This window comes from Pteropus medius, unplaced genomic scaffold, assembly GCF_902729225.1.
Source record: "Pteropus medius unplaced genomic scaffold, Ma_sr-lr_union100, whole genome shotgun sequence".
Lineage (NCBI taxonomy): Eukaryota > Metazoa > Chordata > Mammalia > Chiroptera > Pteropodidae > Pteropus > Pteropus medius.
In genome coordinates, this window is record NW_024356248.1 from 3,528,910 (window position 1) to 3,550,675 (window position 21,766).

Below are 21,766 nucleotides of genomic sequence, written 5' to 3' on the forward strand. Positions count from 1 at the left end.
AGTTTTCTGACAAAAAGAGTAAGACTTTAAACAGTATGGAGTTTTCTCAGAAAATTAAGAGTAGAATTACCATATGATTCAGCAATCCCTCTTCTGGATATCTATCTGAAAATTTGAAAACATTTATTCGTAAAGACATTTGTACCCCTATATTCATGGCAGCATTATTCACGGTAGTCAAGACATGGAAACAAAGGTGTCCTTCAATAGATGATTAGATAAAGAAGACGTACATATATATACAATGGAATAGTACTCAGCCATAAAAAGATGAAATACTGCCATTTGCTACAACATAGATGGATCTTGAGAATATCATGCTAAGCGAAATAAGTCCAACAGAAAAAGTTGAGAACCATATGATTTCACTCACATGTGGAATATAAAACTGAAAGCAACAAACAAACAAGACAAAAACAAACACTCATGGATACAGACAACAGTATATTGGTTACCAGAGGGATATGGGGTGAGGGTACATAGAAAAGGATAAAGAGTGTCAAACATATGTTGACAAAAAGAGATTGGACTTTGGGTGGTGACCACACAATGCAATATTACAGATAATGTATTATAAAATTATACACTTGAAACCTATATAATTTTATTAACTACTGTCCCTCCAATAAATTTAATAAAATAAAAAAGTGAGACTTCATAATCGTTTTATAGTGTTTGATGAGAGTTTACAATGTACCACTCTCTGTTTTAAAGACTGATAAATATTAATTTATATGCTCCTCATAACAACCATGTGAAGTCGGCACTATCATCATTTCCTTTAAAAAAGGAGGGAATCGAAGTGCACAGGGTTACATAATTTGTAACCTTCCTCACATGAATTTCAGGAAGTCATGTCACCATGGGGCAACACAACTTTTATAACATCTCAGCCTGATTTCTGTTATGCCTCTCATGATTCTGCCTGACCGTCATCAGGAAAGCTACGTCTGAATGTCTTCTGTTGAAGACGTCTGCACTGTGAAGGAGAAATAACCCCGAGTCATGTAAGTACATCAGTGCTATGCCTTCACAAGCTATAAGTCTCTACGGCTTAATTGCTTCTTCTCTAAATGACTGGAGTGAGAAACTATGTCTGCTCTCTTGGGTACCTAGTCCCCTGACAACTTCACGTATGCATAAATCCCTCTGGTTCCCAGTCATTAACCTCTAACGGCCCAACATGACTCTATCTGACATCATTTTATAGGGACCAGTCTGTATGCCGAAGGACTTTTGGTGTTCTTTTATTGATCTTAATGTAAAAGGTTGTTCATTTAACTAAGTGGACTTATTTCACTGGCATATCACTCTGAGCCTGCAACGATGGTCAGGGATAAACCCTTAAGCTGAGTGTCGTCCACAGTGAGTACAATGACCTTTTCTTGGAGTTGCTCAGCCCTTTACAGAGTGCATGTCTCCTATTTGTCCTCCCAACAGCATCCCTGTGTGGCAGATTAAAGAATATTTTATAATCTTCACCTAATAATTACCTTTTCCTTACATTTTCCAGCCTCTAGGAAACTTAAATCTTTGCGACCAGACATTAAGTAAGGACTTCGATGGGACCCTGTCTTTCTTTTTGAGAGGGACTAATAATTTGAAGATCATAAATGAAGTTGTGTCGTTTTCCTTGTAGAGCAAGGTAAATTTCCGGCTCACTCCTATGGTCTGTTGAGATCGTGGTGTTCGATGTATTATATTAAGTTACAAGGGCAACATATTCCTGTGGATTTTTCATGTCTAATGTCCCAAGTTTTAATACTCTCATGCTTCCATGTTGTTTAGCTAGAGTCCAGATGTTACGACTATCTCAATGAATTAGGAACAAATGGTGATTTTTTTCAAATAACAGAGGATGGTATTTTTCTCATTATTTAAAATTCCTGTGCTTAAGAAAGCACTCAGTAAATGATAGGCACCAAGCAAATGTTTGTCAAGATAACAAGTGAATAAATAAATGAATGAGGGAATGAGTCGCTAAATGAATTATTTATTGAGCCTGTTCACTGAACACATTCTGCAGTTCATGGTTCTATATTATTAAAGCCTAGTCTTATGTGTTAATGTACACAGACGTTTTTAGAGGCTCTTGATCAAAGATTTTAGACTTTTTTGAACAAGGAATCCACAGTAAAGGTATGATTTACATTGTCACTCAGCATGCAAACACACACGCACGCACACACACACACACACACACACACACCAGAAAAAAACTTTCAAAAAGCGCTACTTATTTTTTCATTTTCAATGCATATTTGCTTTCTATTCTTTTCTATCTTAAATGAGCCCAAATATTTAAAACATTTAGAAAAATATTTGTGCATATTAAGTGCTGTAGGAGTTAGGAATTATTACTAATAATTGTGAGATAGTGTTATACGACAATTTGTGGTAAATTAATTCTCCAAGACTCAGATTACTCAAAACAAATTTATGGAGGGTTTATTTGTTGAAGATTTGATAAGTGTAAAACATTTATTGATTCAACAAAAAGGAGTTTTATGAAATATTATTCTTTGTTATATTTCAATAGATACATTTCTCTTCTGATTTAAGTAAGTTTTACTGAGTATATCCTAAGGGGAATTTTAAGAAAACTATTGACATTAACTATATTGAATAAATGTAAATTATTATGTATAAATATATTCTGATGAAAGTATCAATGAAATGCATATGAATTCTGTTCCCTTTAGATTCTTCATCTAGAGTCTCAGAGCATTTATAATTGGAGATGTTTGATCTCTCATTGCAAATTTCTCTCTACAGAGCTACTTTTGTATGGAAATAACAATGATTTCTTCACTAGTTCATTCATCCAACAAAAATTCATTGACTGTGTAATATGTGCTATGCACTGTGCTAAGCACATGAATACAAAGATAAATAAATCAAGGCTTTTTCAAGGTGCAATCTAGGATGCGATGGATATGTAACCATGTAAGTCAAATAAAGTTTCCCCAATAAGTGTAAAGAAGTTATTATCTCCATTTTGTCATTTTTGGGGAAAAAAAGGCCTTTAGAGAATCTTGAAATCATGTTCAAACTATTAAGTGAAAAAGCTGAAATTCAAATATTGTGTCTGGTCCTAAATGTCAAGCACTTTTTATTACTCCAGACTGACTTACAATTATGAAATTATTTAATCATTTAGTCTCCTTAATTATCATCTATTATGTGCTCATTTATATATTAGGTACATTGGGTCATACAGAAAAAAACTTTAGGCATCATAATACATTGTCAATGTTATGCATTGTTTCTATTAGTATTCGGGCTTGGATTCAGACTATTAGAGGTTTGAATCGGTATGAACTAGGACAATAGTACCTGGCATGAAGGGCAACACAGCTACCCATTACGTTGCTGATATTATTGTTAGGATTAAAAAGATGTGGTCTACAGGACACATTTACTGCCTAGTGGGAAAGAGAAACTTCAACATCCTTCAATACCTACTTCTTAGCTCCCACCATTTCTCAGCTCCCCTATTTCTCAGCTCCCCTATCTGCATCTTGCCTCACGTTTCCTTTCCCGGACTTTCTCAGTGACCGATTCTGGGCCTCAGTTCTTACCAGGCATGACCTAAATGATGGCTTGGCCTGGAGTGGTAGCACTAGAGGCGGTGATGAGTGAATGAATCTGGGATACATTTTAAAGATAGAGATAACAGGACATGCTCACGACTACAAGGAACACTTGTGACAGAATAATTCTGCATTAGGGATCCTTTGTTGAAGACCTTATCAGGCTTGACCAAGTATTTAGCCTGGACTCTGAAAATCATGGAGGCTATTTGATAATGAGACTACACAGTTGGGTGAAATAATGGGTACAACCTTCAATAGATTTCTCTTGCAGAAACCATGCCATGAAAAATAGCATCTCAAATTTTGTTATCTGGTAGTACCCTAGAGCTCAGTCCCCGTTTTCTGTAGTTAATATTTGTAAAAAATAGTATGTTTATTGAAACAAATTCGAATGGAAGCTCTGAGGTCACTCACCTATATAAGTTTCTTCAGTAATGTGGCTCCAATAATTCTGTTGGATTTATTTTGTTAATTTTTTAAAACAATCTTACATACAACTACAACTGCTATTAATAATAATAATAATAATATTTATTTAATAATAGCAAAACAAAAAATTATAGTAAAACTTACGATTTATTGCATGCTAACCGTGTATTAAGGACTATCCTGAGTGATTTAAATATACCAACTTATTAAATTCTCTAAACAGCATTGTGAGGTGCTATTATTATCATCTGTTTTAAACTGAGGCACAAAAATGTGTTGACTTGCCCAAGGTTGCCCACCTAGCAAGTGGAAATGCCAAAACGAATGCATACAGGTCGCCCCAAATTCTTTACCTCCACAATATACTGCCTCTCTATAGACTTGCATTGTTTTCAAAGCACCTTTTTACATTACCGTAAGAATCTTATGACATAGTAAAAATAGGAAATATGTTGCCCACGTTATTTTTTGGATGAGAAAATTAAAGCTCAGAAAGATGTATGCTGCTTTTCCAAGGGGATAAAATGAGGATGAGCATCTTCCTCCATTCTCTCCCCTCAAGAGGATGAAGCAAGGCATAGAGGCGGTACAGTACAGTGCTTGGGTCATCAGAGTTTTGAGATTTTTACACTTTTTTTGGCATATCTTTTAAGGGGGACAGTTATCTCTGAGGAGTGAAAGGGAAACTATCCTTTCTAAGATGAATGACAATTGCTTGGATGATAATCTTATAATTCACAGTACTTCACATCCAGAAAACCAGTGATGCATCATTTTTTCTCAGGTAACTGCATAATAGGACAGCTGGGAGATTAATGAGATATATCTATTCTTCTCAGACTACCTGGCACGTGGGAAATGTTCAGTTATTATGAGTGTTATCTGGCTCAAGAATTATAGAGTTATTTACAGAGAAAGCACAAACTTTCAACCCAAATGAAAATAAGCAATAGATATTTTGAAGAGAAGCCCATTTGGAATACTGGAGTGGTGTCAGGAACTCACAAATATGTACAAACCCTTACAAATTGAAAATGGAGGTCAGAAGGAGCCAGTCTCAGGATTACTGGGAACACTGCTTTGCTAATGGGATCATGGTGTGCTCACGTCATTTGGGTGACATGGGTGTGCTGTAAGTCATTTCCCATGCATAGAAGTAATTTATTCATTTTGCTTCCCTTGTATTGACAGATGAAACTCAATTTCAAAATGGCTTCCATGGAGAATAGCACCGAAGTAAAGGAGTTTAGACTCTTGGGACTGAGTGACACCCCAGAGCTGCAAGTCCCCCTCTTCATAACATTCACTCTCATCTATCTCATCACTCTCGTGGGAAATCTTGGGATGATCACGTTAATTCTGCTGGACGCTCGTCTTCACACGCCCATGTATTTCTTCCTCAGTAACCTCTCCCTGGTGGACTGTGTTTACTCCTCGTCTGTTACTCCCAAGGTGATGGCTGGGTTCCTCACGGGGGATAAAGTCATCTCCTATGGAGGCTGTGTTGCTCAGATGTTCTTCTTTGTGGCTTTTGCCAGTACAGAGTGTTTCCTACTAGCTGTCATGGCTTATGATCGTCATGCAGCGGTGTGTAAACCCTTACATTACACCACCACTGTGACCGCCAGCGTGTGTGCTCGAATGGCCATAGGATGCTACATCTGGGGTTTTGTTGTATCTGCCATCCACACTGGATTTACCTTCTGCCTCTCTTTCTGCCATTCCAATGTAGTCCATCACTTTTTCTGTGATATCCCCCCAATCCTGGCTCTTTCCTGTTCTGATATCTACATAAATGAAATTGTGCTTTTTGCCTTAGGAACTTTCAATGTCCTGTTTGCACTTACAGTTATCTTGACCTCCTACCTGTTCATATTCATTGCCATCCTGAGGATGCGCTCAGCAGAGGGGCGGAAGAAAGCCTTCTCTACTTGTGCTTCTCACCTCACTGCCATAACCATGTTCTATGGAACTGTAATCTTCATGTACCTACAACCCAGTTCTAGTCATTCTATGGACAATGACCAAATGGCATCTGTATTCTACACAATAATAGTCCCCATGTTGAACCCTATTGTCTATAGTCTAAGAAACAGAGAGGTTAATAATGCTTTCAGAAAAGCCGCTAACAAAATGAAGGTGCTGCTCAGCACATAGTTTTAATTAGAGAAGTTACACAATCTGTATAGTTAATCAGTTGTCTATTGTTATGCAACAAACTACCACAAGACCTAGTGGCTTAAAACAACAGCTTTTGTTGCTCACGATTCTAAGGCTCTGCTGCTTTCACATGGGCTCACTCCTGAGGTTGCATGTCTTCTGCCTGGTCAGCTGGGCTGAAAGGTTCAAAATGGCCTTACTCACATTTCTGCATGTGGATTCTGGCCACTCTCTACTGCCGCTTCACGCGGTCTTTCATCTTCCAGAGGCTGGACCAGCTTTCTTACATAATATTTCCAGGCCAGCTCTCTCAGAGTATGATGCTTTCATTCCAAGAGTTTGTACTGAGAAAAAAGTGATAAGTTGAAGTGATCTTATATTTCCATTAGAGAAAATAAAGCTGTAGCCTCACTGTTTTGGTAGAGTCGAACTGACACTAGAATCACAAGCGTTTAAAGTGAGCATTTCTCCTCTTCACATTGACTCTCATCACCAACCAGGTTCAGAATCGTGGAAGGAACTGTGCACTATAAATCAAGTAAGAAGGTCATGCCATTGACAAAAAAAAAAAGTTGGTCTAATCAAATTTAGATCTGGAAGAAATATTAAAGATGATCTAAGTTGTTACCTTTATTCTATGAATAAGAAAAATGTATCCTCAACTGACTACTCTCATGTCTGAGTCTTCGTGAACTCTGCTGTTCATATCAAGTGCATCTTCCAGCTTTCCATGAGCGTCCATCCATTAATTTTTTTGGTAACGATCCCCACTCCAGGCTCTCATGTGCTGTAATATCCATTCCAGTGATATTGTACTCATATATGCATTGATGTTGAGGGACTTGCTCAGGTTGTACAACTCTCAAGTGGAAACTTATGAGGAGAGCCCAGGTAGCCTGACTCCCACAATGCAACTCCACCTTCATTGGTATGTTATTAAACTCAATTGAGGTGATAAAGCTATCTGTTTTCATTTATTATCAATCACTGTGGCCCCTGAAATGTATTCAACTGCTTTCCTTTTAGAGTCTCTTTCAAAAGGCTGTTGATTTTTTCTTCTTTAAACTCTCTACTATCTCTATATATTTAGTTATTTATTTTGTTTATTATCAGTCTCTTTCCTCTTTAACATAAGCTTTAGGAAAATATGGATGTTCAACTATTTCCTATCCGCAAATCCTAAAACAGGGCCTGACCCATAGTAAATATTCAATAAACATCTGTTTAATTAATTTAATGCATGGAATCCAGGTTTCTTTGCTTGAGGACCAGGCACATCTCCAACACACCAAGTCTAACAGAACTAACTCCCTCTTTCTCTCTCTCTCTGCTTCTAAACATATTTCTCCTTTAGTTGTTGCTGTATCTCTAAATGACAGTAACACTAACTCAGAGACGTGGAGTCATTCTTGAGCTCTCTTTTCCTTACTCTTTGTATCCTATTCAGCAGCATGTCATTTAGATTTTATTTGCATGAAGATAGTTAGATTTTATCTGCATGAAGACATTAGAGTGTCCTTTTCTTGCATTCTCAATGCTATATACCTAGTTTAAGTATCTCTCTCCCTCCTCTGTTAGTATCTATTGCAAATCCCTGATCATTTTCATAGTGCTAATAATATTTATAAATTATTCTGCATTTAGTTGTTTCCTTGTATCTCTATCCCATAAAGCTGTAAATTCTATGAGGATAAGATCTTGTCAGTATCGTTTTTCCATGGCGTTTCCGAGTTTGATTGGAGTTAGGACTCAATAAATGTATAGACTGATTGAATGCATCATTTAAAAATTAGATGTTTAATAAATTAATTTTGAAAGCAGACTATTCAGTCCTTATTATGTCAAGTATCTATTTGTTGAAAGAAAAGTTTTAAATGTTATTACTGTTTTCAGAATTCATACATTTGAAAAGTGACTGTTTTATGACTCTGATTGCTTGTACTATTTTCTTTGACACCATCTGCCTAACGAACATTTGGTTGTTTTTCATTTTTTAAAACTCATTTCAACCTCCTTTTTCTTCATGAGCCTTTTCTGATTGCTGGTCCAAGTAGAATTGGCCATTGACTCCTTTGTGCCCCTTACTGTACTCCATGAAGATATCTATCATCAGCATCCTTGACTCTTTGTTTCAGAGTCTTGGTTTGGTTTTCGTGATAATGTGTGTGTATTATTGTGTGTGTGTGTGTGTGTGTGTGTGTGTGTGTGTTGTGTGTGTGTATAATATATATATTATATATATATATATCTTCCTTACAGGAAAAAATTTAAATACTATATTTAGGAAGTGAAGTGTAATCCCTTCTACCTTGAGTGTAGACTGAACTTAGCGACTTGCTTCTAAAGTAAAGAGTATGCAGGAGGGTTACAAGGTACATTCTATGGAAGAAACTGGCAAAAGATAAGTGATCATCTTGTTTAAGAGATCAAGGTAACATCTCCAGTGGCATGTCATGTTGTGCCAAACTGGTCATAGAGACAGAGACATGAGCATGACCCCAGTGTGGACACAGGCATTCAGAAAACCACCGACATAGGATTCTATAGCCTGACAACACACCCTCACACTTGTCATGATGGTGGTTGTTTTGTACAAGTTCACATACTGCTGCACAGATGTCATAGGCCATTCAGGCCAAAAGGTAACTTTCCACTGTGGCAAAGATGGCAGCAGTGAATTTCTGAGCAGCATATATGTCATACGATATAACTTTGTCTCCTATAAGGACCAGCCACTTCTTTGTGAGTGACCGTGGAGAAGTAGCCAAAGTCCACCAGAAGGAAGTTACTGAGGAAAAAGTACAAATAAATTACCGAGGGAAATGATGATGAGCATAACAGAGACGGAGACCTGCAGTTCTGAGACGCTCTTCATCCTCTCCAGGATAAACTCCATCACCTCCACACTGTTCTCCATGGAAATGTGATGCCCTGTAACAATGAGAAACAAATGGCTAATGTAATGAAATGAAAAAGATATTACCTTGCATTATCATTATGGCAATAATTATTTTCTTCAAAATTATACAGATGTAAAGCATAGATGACCTCATAGAATGACTTAGGAGATGTTCTCACTTATTCTATTTTTTGAAAGAGTTTGAGAAAAATTGGTATATATTTTTATTTAAATGTTTTTAGAATTCATCAGTGAAGCCGTCTTTTCCTGGGATTTATTGTTGTTGTTATTGAAAAGCTATCATTGATTCATTTGCTTATTTTGTTGTATGACTGCTCAGACTTCCTATTTTCATATTTTGACTCAGTATTCGTAATCTATGTATTTCTTAAAAATCGTATATTTCATCTGGGTTATATATTATTAGTCGTATAGTTGTTAATAGTATTCTATTATAATATTTTTATTTCTGTAAGGCTTGTGTTAATGTCCCCACTTTCATTTCTCATTTTAGTAATTTGAGTCTTTTCTTTTTTCTTCATAATCTATAAAGGTTTGTCATTTTTGTTGAACTTTTCAGAGAATAAGCTTTGGCTTTGTTGTTTTTTCTATTGTTCATTTCACCTCTCTCTAATTTTTATTATTTTCTTTCTTTTTCTAGTGTTGGGTTTAGCATGTACTCCTTTCTCTATTTCCTTAAGGTTGAAAGTTAAGTTACTGATTTGAGATCTTTCTTCATTTTTAAAATAAACACTTGCAGCCATAAATTTCTCTATGAGCACTGGTTTTGTTAACTCAAAATTTTGATATGTAGTATTTTCATTTGTCTTAAAGTATTTTCTATTCCACTTTTGATGTCTTCTTAAACCCATTACTTGTGTAAGAGTGTGTTCTTTAATTTCCACACATATGGTCATTTTCAAAATTTGACAAGTTTTGGGCCATATTTCTTAAAATGTCTTTTCTGTCCTTTTTCTCTTCTCTCATTCTGGCATTCCCTTTATGCATATCTTGGTATAATTAATAGTGTCCAACAGGTTTCTTAGGCACTTTTAAGTTATAATTTTTTTAAAAATTTATGTTCCTCAGATTGGACTACATTTATTGACTTATCTTCAGATCGACGCATTACTTCTTCCTGCTCAAATCTATTGAAACACTCTAGTGAAGTTTTAATTTCATTTGTACTTTTCAGCTCCAAATCTACCTGGTTCCATTTATAATTTCTATTTCTTATTTAATAGCTGCTATTTTATGAAAAAATCATTCTCTGAGTCCCTTTAATTCTTTATCAGTATTTCCTTAAGCTCTTTGAGCATAATTAAGACAGTTGATTTAAAATCTGTGACTATTAAGTCTAATGTGTTTCTCCTTCAGGGACAGTTTCTGTTAACTTCTTTTTCTTTTCGTGTGTCTGAATGGGACATACTTTCATGTTTTCTTTTTTTGTGTCTTTTAGTTTTTCATTGAAAACTGCATTTTTAAATGCTACAGTGCAATGATTCTGGGAATCCGATTCTTCCCCCTCCTAGGGTTTGGTTGTGTTGCTTGTTGTGGGTTGCACTTGTTCAACGGGTGAGTTTCTAAACTGCTTTGTAAATCACGTATGCTTCGGTATGTGAGATCCCAGAAGTGTCTGTTCCTTTGGCTTGATGTCAGTTACTGGTTGGTCAGCTATTTCCCTAAACTCTATAGTTAAGTCACCATTTTCCTGATTCAGTGTTTGTTTGGTTGTGTAAACCTTTGACTATTTTCCAGAGTTCTGACAAAAAGGATTCTGAAACTTTCTGCTTGCTTTTTTTTTTTGCTATTTATGTGGAACTCTCTTCTCTGCCATTTTTCCTACTTCTCTCTTATAAAGACATTGGCTATTGCTTTGAGGTCTCAGTGAATAATCTAGGCTGATCTACCATATCCATACTGTTAATTAATCACAACTGCGAAGTCTTTGCCACATGAGGTTACTGTATTAGTCGGCCTGGGCTGTCATAACAAAACACCACAGACTGATTGACTTAACAACAGAAATTTCCTTTCTCACAGTTCTGGAGCCTAGAAATTCCAAGACCCCTGTGCTGGACAACTCAGTTCCTGGTGAAGACTCTTTCTGACTTGCAGATTGTCACCTTTTCACTGTGTCCCCACATGATGGAGAGAGACAGTTCTAATATCTCTTCCTCATCTTCTGGGGCACCAGCCCTGTTGGATTAGGGCCCCATCCTATGACTTCATGTAACCTAATTCCCTCCATTTAATTCCTATCTCCAAAATAATGATATTAGGGAGTTAAGGCTTCAACTTGTGAATTTGAGGGCAGGGGACACAATTCAGTTCATAGCCATCATTATTTAAAGGTTAAAGATATTATGAACTGATAGCTTCAAGCCATTATTTAGCCTCTCATAGATTTGTTTCTCACTACGCCACTGCATGTCCACCACACAGCTTGTCCTGGGAAGGAGAGGATCCCTTCTCTCTATGTGGTCACTGAAAGACACCAGGAAATGAAAGCTTCGCCATCCATAGCTGCACCTTCTGGAAAGTGAAGCCTCCCCTGGTCTCCGTGGCAGAAGAGACAATCGGAGTATTGTGCCTGTGTTTCAACCCACTCAGAAATGGCAAATAATCAATTTTTCCCAATGTCCATTGTTTAGAACTAGTAAGACTCTGCTGAGCTGCAATGGGGCAGTCACATGTAGGGGAAGCAGATGGAATGTTTGAGCATCAATATATTTGTGAAAAACGCCATATCAATATTTGATCAATCAACATGTAATCTTATGGAACATATGATATGTGCTAAAAATTGCACTCCGTTTTGTGTATATGTTATATGATCATTTTCTTATCAATCCTATGAAAATTACATGATAGTATAGTCTCTCTCCTTACGAGTTGAAGTTTGGAGGAGTTGAATAACTTGAAGTTGGGGCTAAGCCATCTGAGTGCATGGAATGCATTTGTAACCACAAAACTTTCTGCATTTAGTGAGGTGTGATGTCTCCTTGGGAGTGTGCGTTCAAATGCAAGTGTACAGATAAAAGAGTGGATCTTGTTCCTTTGTTGGAGAAAAACACTCCTAGGCCAGAACTGTGTTGGTAAGGCAAATGCGGAGGTTAAAAAAATATTTCTGAGATTTTTTTTGAGACATCTTTGCAAAAGAGCAAGAAAGGAAACGAGATTTAAATATTTTTTAAACATTAAAATACCAACTGCTGGGAAAGATATGAAGCAACTGGTATGCGTTACAGGTGGGGACAACATAATAGAATTCAGAAAACGGTTTGGCAATTTCTTTTTCAATGGAGCACGTATTTACCTTCTCACCAAGCAATCCTTCTCACAGGTATTTACCTAAATGAAATCAAAGCCTATGTTCACAGAAAACATAGGTATATTTTAGACCAGCTTTATTCAAAATCACCAAACGCTAGAACCACCCTAATGTCCCTTAATTGAGGAATGGATAAGAAATCCATAATGTCAATAAAATGGGGTAATACTAAAAGAAAAAATCGTCCCTTACAATGCTGTGTCTCCCAGTTCTTCTTCTTTGCAGCTTTCATCACTGTAGAAAACTTCCTCTTGGCCTCAATGGCTTATGACCACTACGCAGCAGTATGTAAACCCCTGCATTACACCACCACCATGACGACAGATGTGTGTGCTCGTCTGGTCATAGACTCCTACGTCTGTGGCTTCCTGAATGCTTCCATCCACACTGGGAACATTTTCAGGCTCTCCTTCTGCAGGTCCAATGTGCTTGATCACTTTTTCTGTGATGCCCCTTCTCTCCTGGCCCTCTCATGCTCAGACAACCACATCAGTGAGATGGTTATTTTCTTGGTGGTGGGTTTCAATGACCTCTTTTCCATCCTGGTCATCTTGATCTCCTATCTGTTTATATTTATCACCATTCTGAAGATGAACTCAGCCGAGGGACGCCAAAAGGCCTTTTCCACCTGCATCTCCCACCTCACTGCAGTCTCCATATTTTGTGGGACGGGCATCTTCATGTACTTACAGCCCAGCTCCAGCCATTCCATGGACACAGACAATGTGGCCTCCGTGTTCTACACCATGGTCATCCCCATGCTGAACCCCTTGGTCTACAGCCTGAGGAACAAAGAGGTCAAGAGTACCTTTAAAAAGGCAGTAGGGAAGGCAAAGTCTTCCATAGGAGTCATATTTTAATTACATAAAAGCAACAGTAAGACAGTTTTAGACAACTCAGATCTGTCTAGGGACAATATTTACCATTCTAGCCATGACATTTCTAATTCCATGTGGTAATTTCTCCAGTTATTAATTAATCCTACAAAAAAAGAGTCTTTAAAAAATATGACACCTAGGAATAATAGTTCAGAAGAATCACCTATTAATACATAATTCTTATTTGTTAAATTCTTCTTAGTAAATATATTCACTCACACTCCCACATGAACATGTACACTCACACGTACGTATAAGCATATGCACACACATATATCATTTATGGGAAACTCGTTAAACCCACATACTACAGAAGGAGAAATTAGTTAAGATGTACATGTGATAAGTCTATTGTTAGAGTAGCATCTAAAACAATTATTTTTGTGCCCGAGGTCACATTCTTAATATAAATATTTGACTTAGTAAATATATATAATATATATTATATGTCTCGTGTATGTTTGGTTTTCAAAAATCCTATTTCACATTATCTTTTTACATATGCAAAAGCAATAGATTTTATATTTTTAAACTTAAACTTTATGAAAATACTTCCGAAGTTTCTTGAGTGTAGATTTATTATTCATTCTTTGTTTATGGTTGTAATGAAAACACATGCTGTTACATGGGAAATCATTTTCCTAGCAAAATTTCCGTGTTAATAAGTCATATCTAAAAATAAATATTTATATGACAATTTTAATAAGAGAAAAATGACACAATGTAGGAAAAAGAAAAGAATGATAAAGGCATATTTTAGTTCACTTAAATAAAATTATAACATTTAATTTTTAACTTTCAATTACCAAAAAAGACAATAGTATTAATAACTTATTTGTATATAAATGCTATGAATTCATTATTGTACAAATCTGCTAATATTTTGATTCTTATTATGTTAAAATTTTTAAAACTATATGTACATCCATTCCTTTCTTCAAATTTGGGAAGTTTGGGGACATTCATTTCTTCAAATATGCTTTCTGTCCTTTTCTCTCTCTCCTTTTTGGACTCCCATTAGGCATATGTTAATATTCTTGTAGTATCCCGCTATTCTCTGAGACTGTTTATTTTTCTTCATTCTTTTTTATTCCCGTTTCTCAGGCTGGATATTTTCAACTGACCTGTCTTAACGTTCACTTACTTTTTCCCTGCCAGTTTGAATCTGCTATTGATTCACATTAGTGAGTTTTTTGTTTTTCTTTTCAAATCAAGAGTTTCTATTTTTTTTTTTATTCAAGTAATCGGGGTGACATTGGTTAATAAAATTATATAGGTTTCAAGTATACAATTCAATAATCCATCATATGTAGGTTACATTATTTGTTCACCACTTAAAGTCAAATTTCTTTCTGTCACCAGATATTTAACCCCCTTTTACTTTTCCCCTTTTCCTTCTGGTGACCACTAAACTGTTGTCTGTTTCTATGAGTTTTTGTATGTTTGTTGCTTTCAGTTTTATAGCCCACATAAAATTTCTATTTTTTTTTAATCTATATCTTTATCGATTTCTCTATTTGGCGAGACACTATTCTCATACTTTCCTTAATTCTTTAGATTTGATTTCCTGAAGATCTTTGCTTTCCGCTCAGTTTCACATAGTGGGGAATTATCAGAAATAGGAAGAATTTGGGTAACAGGCATCAAAAAAAAAGTCATAACTCCTGTTGGCCATGTTATAGTTACTACATAGAAAAATAGCTGAAACTGTACACTTAAAATGTATATAATTTTATAAACCGTTGCCTTAATAAATTTAATTTTAAAAAAAAGAAATACAGTGGAGTGTTTTATGAGTTCCAGGATTGTTCATCTTTGTCTGTAACTCAGAGGGTAAACCAAATGTGCTACAGGTGAATCCTTGTTTTCCAATTTGCTCGACAGCTCAAGCAGTTCATACTTTGATTTTTCTCTGTCTCATTTCTCAGTTCACTAATTACTAACACACACCTCAACCCCACAGTTATGTGGTAGGGTCTTTGGAATTAACTCATGGTGGCTTGTAAGGCTTTAAAAGGATAAAAAATTTCTTCCAGAGAAAATAGATACTCTTTTAATTTGAATGGAAGCTTTCTGACAAAAAGAGTAAGACTTTAAACAGTATGGAGTTTTCTCAGAAAATTAAGAGTAGAATTACCATATGATTCAGCAATCCCTCTTCTGGATATCTATCTGAAAATTTGAAAACATTTATTTGTAAAGACATTTGTACCCCTATATTCATTGCAGCATTATTCACGGTAGTCAAGACATGGAAACAAAGATGTCCTTCAATAGATGATTAGATAAAGAAGACGTACATATATATACAATGGAATAGTACTCAGCCATAAAAAGATGAAATACTGCCATTTGCTACAACATAGATGGATCTTGAGAATATCATGCTAAGCGAAGTAAGTCCAACAGAAAAAGTGAGAACCATATGATTTCACTCACATGTGGAATATAAAACTGAAAGCAACAAACAAACAAGACAAAAACAAAAACTCATACAGACAACACTATATTGGTTACCAGAGGGATACGGGGTGAGGGTACATAGAAAAGGATAAAGAGTGTCAAACATATGTTGACAAAAAGAGATTGGACTTTGGGTGGTGACCACACAATGCAATATTACAGATAATGTATTATAAAATTATACACTTGAAACCTATATAATTTTATTAACTACTGTCCCCCCAATAAATTTAATAAAATAAAAAAGTGAAACTTCATAATTGTTTTTTAGCATTTGATGAGAGTTTACAATGTACCACTCTCTGTTTTAAAGACTGATAAATATTAATTTATACGCTCCTCATAACAACCACGTGAAGTAGGCACTATCATCATTTCCTTTAATAAAGGAGGGAACCGAAGTGCACAGGGATTACATAATGTGTAACCTTCCTCACATGAATTTCAGGAAGTCATGTCGCCATGGGGCAACACAAATTTTATAACATCTCATCTTGGTTTCTATTATGCCTCTCATGATTCTGCCTGACCGTCATCAGGAAAGCTACGTCTGAATGTCTTCTGTTGAAGACGTCTGCACTGTGAAGGAGAAATAACCCCGAGTCATGTAAGTACATCAGTGCTATGCCTTCACAAGCTATAAGTCTCTACAGCTTAATTGCTTCTTCTCTAAATGACTGGAGTGAGAGACTATGTCTGCTCTCTTGGGTACCTAGTCCCCTGACAACTTCACGTATGCATAAATCCCTCTGGTTCCCAGTCATTAATCTCTAACGGCCCAACATGACTCTATCTGACATCATTTTATAGGGACCAGTCTGTATGCCGAAGGACTTTTGGTGTTCTTTTATTGATCTTAATGTAAAAGGTTGTTCATTTTACTAAGTGGACTTATTTCACTGGCATATCACTCTGAGCCTACAACGATGGTCAGGGATAAACCCCTAAGCTGAGCGTCGTCCACGATGAGTACAATGACCTTTTCTTGGAGTTGCTCAGCCTTTTACAGAGTGCATGTCTCCTATTTGTCCTCCCAACAGCATCCCTGTGTGGCAGATTAATGAATATTTTATAATCTTCACCTAATAATTACCTTTTCCTTACATTTTCCAGCTTCTAGGAAACTTAAATCTTTGCGACCAGACATTAAGTAAGGACTTCGATGGGACCCTGTCTTTCTTTTTGAGAGAGACTAATAATTTGAAGATCATAAATGAAGTTGTGTCATTTTCCTTGTAGAGCAAGGTAAATTTCCGGCTCACTCCTATGGTCTGTTGAGATCGTGGTGTTCGATGTATTATGTTAAGTTACAAGGGCAACATCTTCCCGTGGATTTTTCATGTCTAATATCCCAAGTTTTAATACTCTCATGCTTCCATGTTGTTTAGCTAGAGTCCAGATGTTACGACTATCTCAATTAGGAAAAAATGGTGATTTTTTTCAAATAACAGAGGATGGTATTTTTCTCATTATTTAAAATTCCTGTGCTTAAGAAAGCACTCAGTAAATGATGGGCACCAAGCAAATGTTTGTCAACACAACAAGTGAACAAATAAATGAATGAGGGAATGAATCACTAAATGAATTATTTTTTGAGCCTGTTCACTGAACACATTCTGAAGTTCACGGTTCTATATTACTAAAGCCTAGTCTCATGTGTTAATTTATACAGACTTTTCAGAAGCTCCTGATCAAAGATTTTAGACTTTTTTGAACAAGGAATCCACAGTAAAGGTATGATTTACATTGTCACTCAGCATACAAACACAAACGCACACACACATACACACACACACACACCAGAAAAAACTTTCAGAGCCCTACTTATTTTTTCATTTTCAATGCATATTTGCTTTCTATTCTTTTCTATCTTAAATGAGCCCAAATATTTAAAACACTTAGAAAAATATTTGTGCATATTAAGTGCTCTAGGTGTTAGGAATTATTACTAATAATTGTGAGATAGTGTTATACGACAATTTGTGGTAAATTAATTCTCCAAGACTCAGATTACTCAAAACAAATTTATGGAGGGTTTATTTGTTGAAGATTTGGTAAATGTAAAATATTTATTGATTCAAAAAAAGGAGTTTTATGAAATATTATTCTTTGTTATATTTCAATAGATACATTTCTCTTCTGATTTAAGTATGTTTCACTGAGTATATCCTAAGGGGAATTTTAAGAAAACTATTGACATTAACTATATTGAATAAATGTAGATTATTATGTATAAATATATTCTGATGAAAGTATCAATGAAATGCATGTGAATTCTGTTCCCTTTAGATTCTTCATCTAGAGTCTCAGAGCATTTTCCTTTGGAGATGTTTGATCTCTCATTGCAAATTTCTCTCTACAGAGCTACTTTTGTATGGAAATAACAATGATTTCTTCACTATCCATTCATCCAACAAAAATTCATTGACTGTGTAATATGCGCCATGCACTGTGCTAAGCACATGAATACAAAGATAAATAAATCAAGGCTTTTTCAAGGTGCAATCTAGGATGCGATGGATATGTAACCATGTAAGTCAAATAAAGTTTCCCCAATAAGTGTAAAGAAGTTATTATCTCCATTTTGTCATTTTTGGGGAAAAAAAGGCCTTTAGAGAATTTTGAAATCATGTTCAAACTATTAAGTGAAAAAGCTGAAATTCAAATATTGTGTCTGGTCCTAAAAGCACTTTTTATTACCCCACACTGACTTACAATTATGAAATTATTTAATCGTTTAGTCTCCTTAATTACTATCTATTATGTGCTCAGTTATATATTAGGTACATTGGGTCATACAGAAAAAACTTAAGGCAGCACAATACATTATCAATGTTACGCATCGTTTCTATTAGTATTCAGGCTTGGATTCAGACTATTAGGGATTTGAATCGGTATGAACTAGGACAATAGTACCTGGCATGAAGGGCAATACAGCTACCCATTACATTGCTGATATTATTGTCAGGGTTAAAAAGATGTGGTCCACAGAACACATTTACTACCTACTGGAGAAGAGAAACTTCAACATCCTTCAATACCTACTTCTTAGCTTCCACCATTTCTCAGCTCCCCTATCTGCATCTTGCCTCAGGTTTCCTTTCCCAGACGTTCACAGTGACCGATTCTGGGCCTCAGTTCTTACCAGGCATGACCTAAATGATGGCTTGGCCTGGTGTGGTCACACTAGAGGTGGTGACGAGTGAATGAATCTGCGATACATTTTAAAGATAGAGATAACAGGACATGCTCACGATTACAAAGAACACTTGAGATGGAATAATTCTGGCATTAGAGATCCTTTGTTGAAGACCTTATCAGGCTTGACCAAGTATTTAGCCTGGACTCTGAAAATCATGGAGGCTATTTGATAATGAGACTATACAGTTCGGTGAAATAATGGGTACAACCTTCGATAGATTCCTCTTGCAGAAACCATGCCATGAAAAATAGCATCTCAAATTTTGTTATCTGGTAGTACCCTAGAGCTCAGTCCCCATTTTCTGTAGTTAATATTTGTAAAAAATAGTATGTTTATTGAAACAAATTTGAATGGAAGCTCTGAGGTCACTAACCTACATAAGTTTCTTTAGTAATGTGGCTCCAATAATTTTGTTGGATTTATTTTGTTAATTTTTTAAAACAATCTTACATACAACTACAACTGCTATTAATAATAATAATAACATTTATTTAATAATAGCAAAATAAAAAATTACAGTAAAACTTACGATTTATTGCGTGCTAACCATGTATTAAGGACTATCCCGAGTGATTTAAATATACCAACTTATTAAATTCTCTTAACAGCATTGTGAGGTGCTATTATTATCATCTGTTTTAAACTGAGGCACAAAAATGTGTTGACTTGCCCAAGGTTGCCCACCTAGCAAGTGGAAATGCCAGAACGAATGCATACAGGTCACCCCATATTCTTTACCTCCACAATATACTGCCTCTCTATAGACTTGCATTGTTTTCAAAGCACCTTTTTACATTACCGTAAGAATCTTGTGACACACTAAAAGTAGGAAATAAGTTGTCCACATTATTTTTTGGATAAAAAAATTAAAGCTCAGAAAGATGTATGCTGCTTTTCCAAGGGGATAAAATGAGGATGAGCATCTTCCTCCATTCTCTCCCCTCAAGAGGATGAAGCAAGGCATAGAGGCAGTACAGTACAGTGCTTGGGTCATCAGAGTTTTGAGATTTTTAAACTTTTTTTGGCATATCTTTTAAGGGAGACTGTTATCTCTGAGGAATGAAAGAGAAACTATCCTTTCTAAGATGAACGACAATTGCTTGGATGATAATCTTATAATTCACAGTACTTCACATCCAGAAAACCAGTGATGCATCATTTTTTCTCAGGTAACTGCATAATAGGACAGCTGGGAGATTAATGAGCTATATCTATTCTTCTCAGACTACCTGGCAAGTGGGAAATGTTCAGTTATTATGAGTGTTATCTGGCTCAAGAATTATAGAGTTATTTACAGAGAAAGCACAAACCTTCAACCCAAATAAAAACAAGCAATAGATATTTTTGAAGAGAAGGCCATTTGGAATACTGGAGTAGGGTCAGGAACTCGCAAATATGTACAAACCCTTACAAATTGAAAATGAATGTCAGAAGGAGCCAGTCTCAGGATTACTGGGAACCCTGCATTGGTAATGGAATCATGGTGTGCTCACATCATTTGGGTGACATGGGTGTGCTATAAGTCATTCCCCATGCATAGAAGTAATTTATTCATTTTGCTTCCCTTGTATTGACAGATGAAACTCAATTTCAAAATGGCTTCCATGGAGAATAGCACCGAAGTAAAGGAGTTTAGACTCTTGGGACTGAGTGACACCCCAGAGCTGCAAGTCCCCCTCTTCATAACATTCACTCTCATCTATCTCATCACTCTCGTGGGAAATCTTGGGATGATCACGTTAATTCTGCTGGACCCTTGTCTCCACACGCCCATGTATTTCTTCCTCAGTAACCTCTCCCTGGTGGACTGTGTTTACTCCTCAGCTGTTACTCCCAAGGTGATGGCTGGGTTCCTCACGGGGGATAAAGTCATCTCCTATGGGGGCTGTGTTGCTCAGATGTTCTTCGTTGTGGCTTTTGCCAGTACAGACTGTTTCCTACTAACTGTCATGGCTTATGATCGTCATGCGGCAGTGTGTAAACCCTTACATTACACCACCATTGTGACCACCAGCGTGTGTGCTCGAATGGCCATAGGATGCTACATCTGGAGTTTTGTCATATCTGCCATCCACACTGGATTTACCTTCTGCCTCTCTTTCTGCCATTCCAATGTAGTCCATCACTTTTTCTGTGATATCCTCCCAATCCTGGCTCTCTCCTGTTCTGATATCTACATAAATGAAATTGTGCTTTTTGCCTTAGGAACTTTCAATGTCCTGTTTGCACTTACAGTTATCTTGACCTCCTACCTGTTCATATTCATTGCCATCCTGAGGATGCGCTCAGTAGAGGGGCGGAAGAAAGCCTTCTCTACTTGTGCTTCTCACCTCACTGCCATAACCATGTTCTATGGAACCTTAATCTTCATGTACTTACAACCCAGTTCTAGTCATTCTATGGACAATGACCAAATGGCATCTGTATTCTACACAATAATTGTCCCCATGTTGAACCCTATTGTCTATAGTCTAAGAAACAGAGAGGTTAATAATGCTTTCAGAAAAGCTGCTAACAAAATGAAGGTGCTGCTCAGCACATAGCTTTAATTAGAGAAGTTACACAATCTGTATAGTTAATCAGTTGTCTATTTTATGCAACAAACTACCACAAGACTTAGTGGCTTAAAACAACAGCTTTTATTGCTCATGATTCTAAGGCTCCGCTGCTTTCACATGGGCTCACTCCTGAGGTTGCATGTCTTCTGCCTGGTCAGCTGGGCTGAAAGGTTCAAAATGGCCTTACTCACATTTCTGCATGTGGATTCTGGCCACTCTCTACTGCCGCTTCACGCGGTCTTTCATC

At 36.4% G+C, this 21,766-nt stretch overlaps 3 protein-coding genes across 3 annotated transcripts in view; all 3 read left to right on the plus strand.

The window, feature by feature from the left end:
* LOC120600792 (olfactory receptor 5B2) overlaps window positions 1-6,182 on the plus strand; it is a 40,420-nt gene extending 34,238 nt beyond the window's left edge. Inside the window, exons 5-7 of the mRNA XM_039860323.1 lie at window positions 849-1,007; window positions 1,514-1,645; window positions 5,217-6,182. Of these exons, the coding sequence (XP_039716257.1) occupies window positions 5,217-6,182 (966 nt within the window). The 5' untranslated portion in view covers window positions 849-1,007; window positions 1,514-1,645. The remainder of the gene's footprint in view (window positions 1-848; window positions 1,008-1,513; window positions 1,646-5,216) is intronic.
* A 6,401-nt stretch (window positions 6,183-12,583) lies between these two features.
* Window positions 12,584-13,278, plus strand: LOC120600795 (olfactory receptor 5B12-like; the record flags this gene model as incomplete). The annotated part of the gene is given in 2 exon segments (XM_039860325.1): window positions 12,584-12,611; window positions 12,614-13,278. Coding segments are annotated over 2 exon segments (693 nt in total), but the record flags the coding sequence as incomplete, so codon positions are not given.
* A 7,125-nt stretch (window positions 13,279-20,403) lies between these two features.
* Window positions 20,404-21,504, plus strand: LOC120600675 (olfactory receptor 5B12). The gene has a single exon (XM_039860150.1). The coding sequence runs from the start codon at window positions 20,539-20,541 to the stop codon at window positions 21,502-21,504; it is 966 nt and encodes a 321-aa protein (XP_039716084.1). The 5' UTR covers window positions 20,404-20,538.
* Window positions 21,505-21,766: the final 262 nt, after the last annotated feature.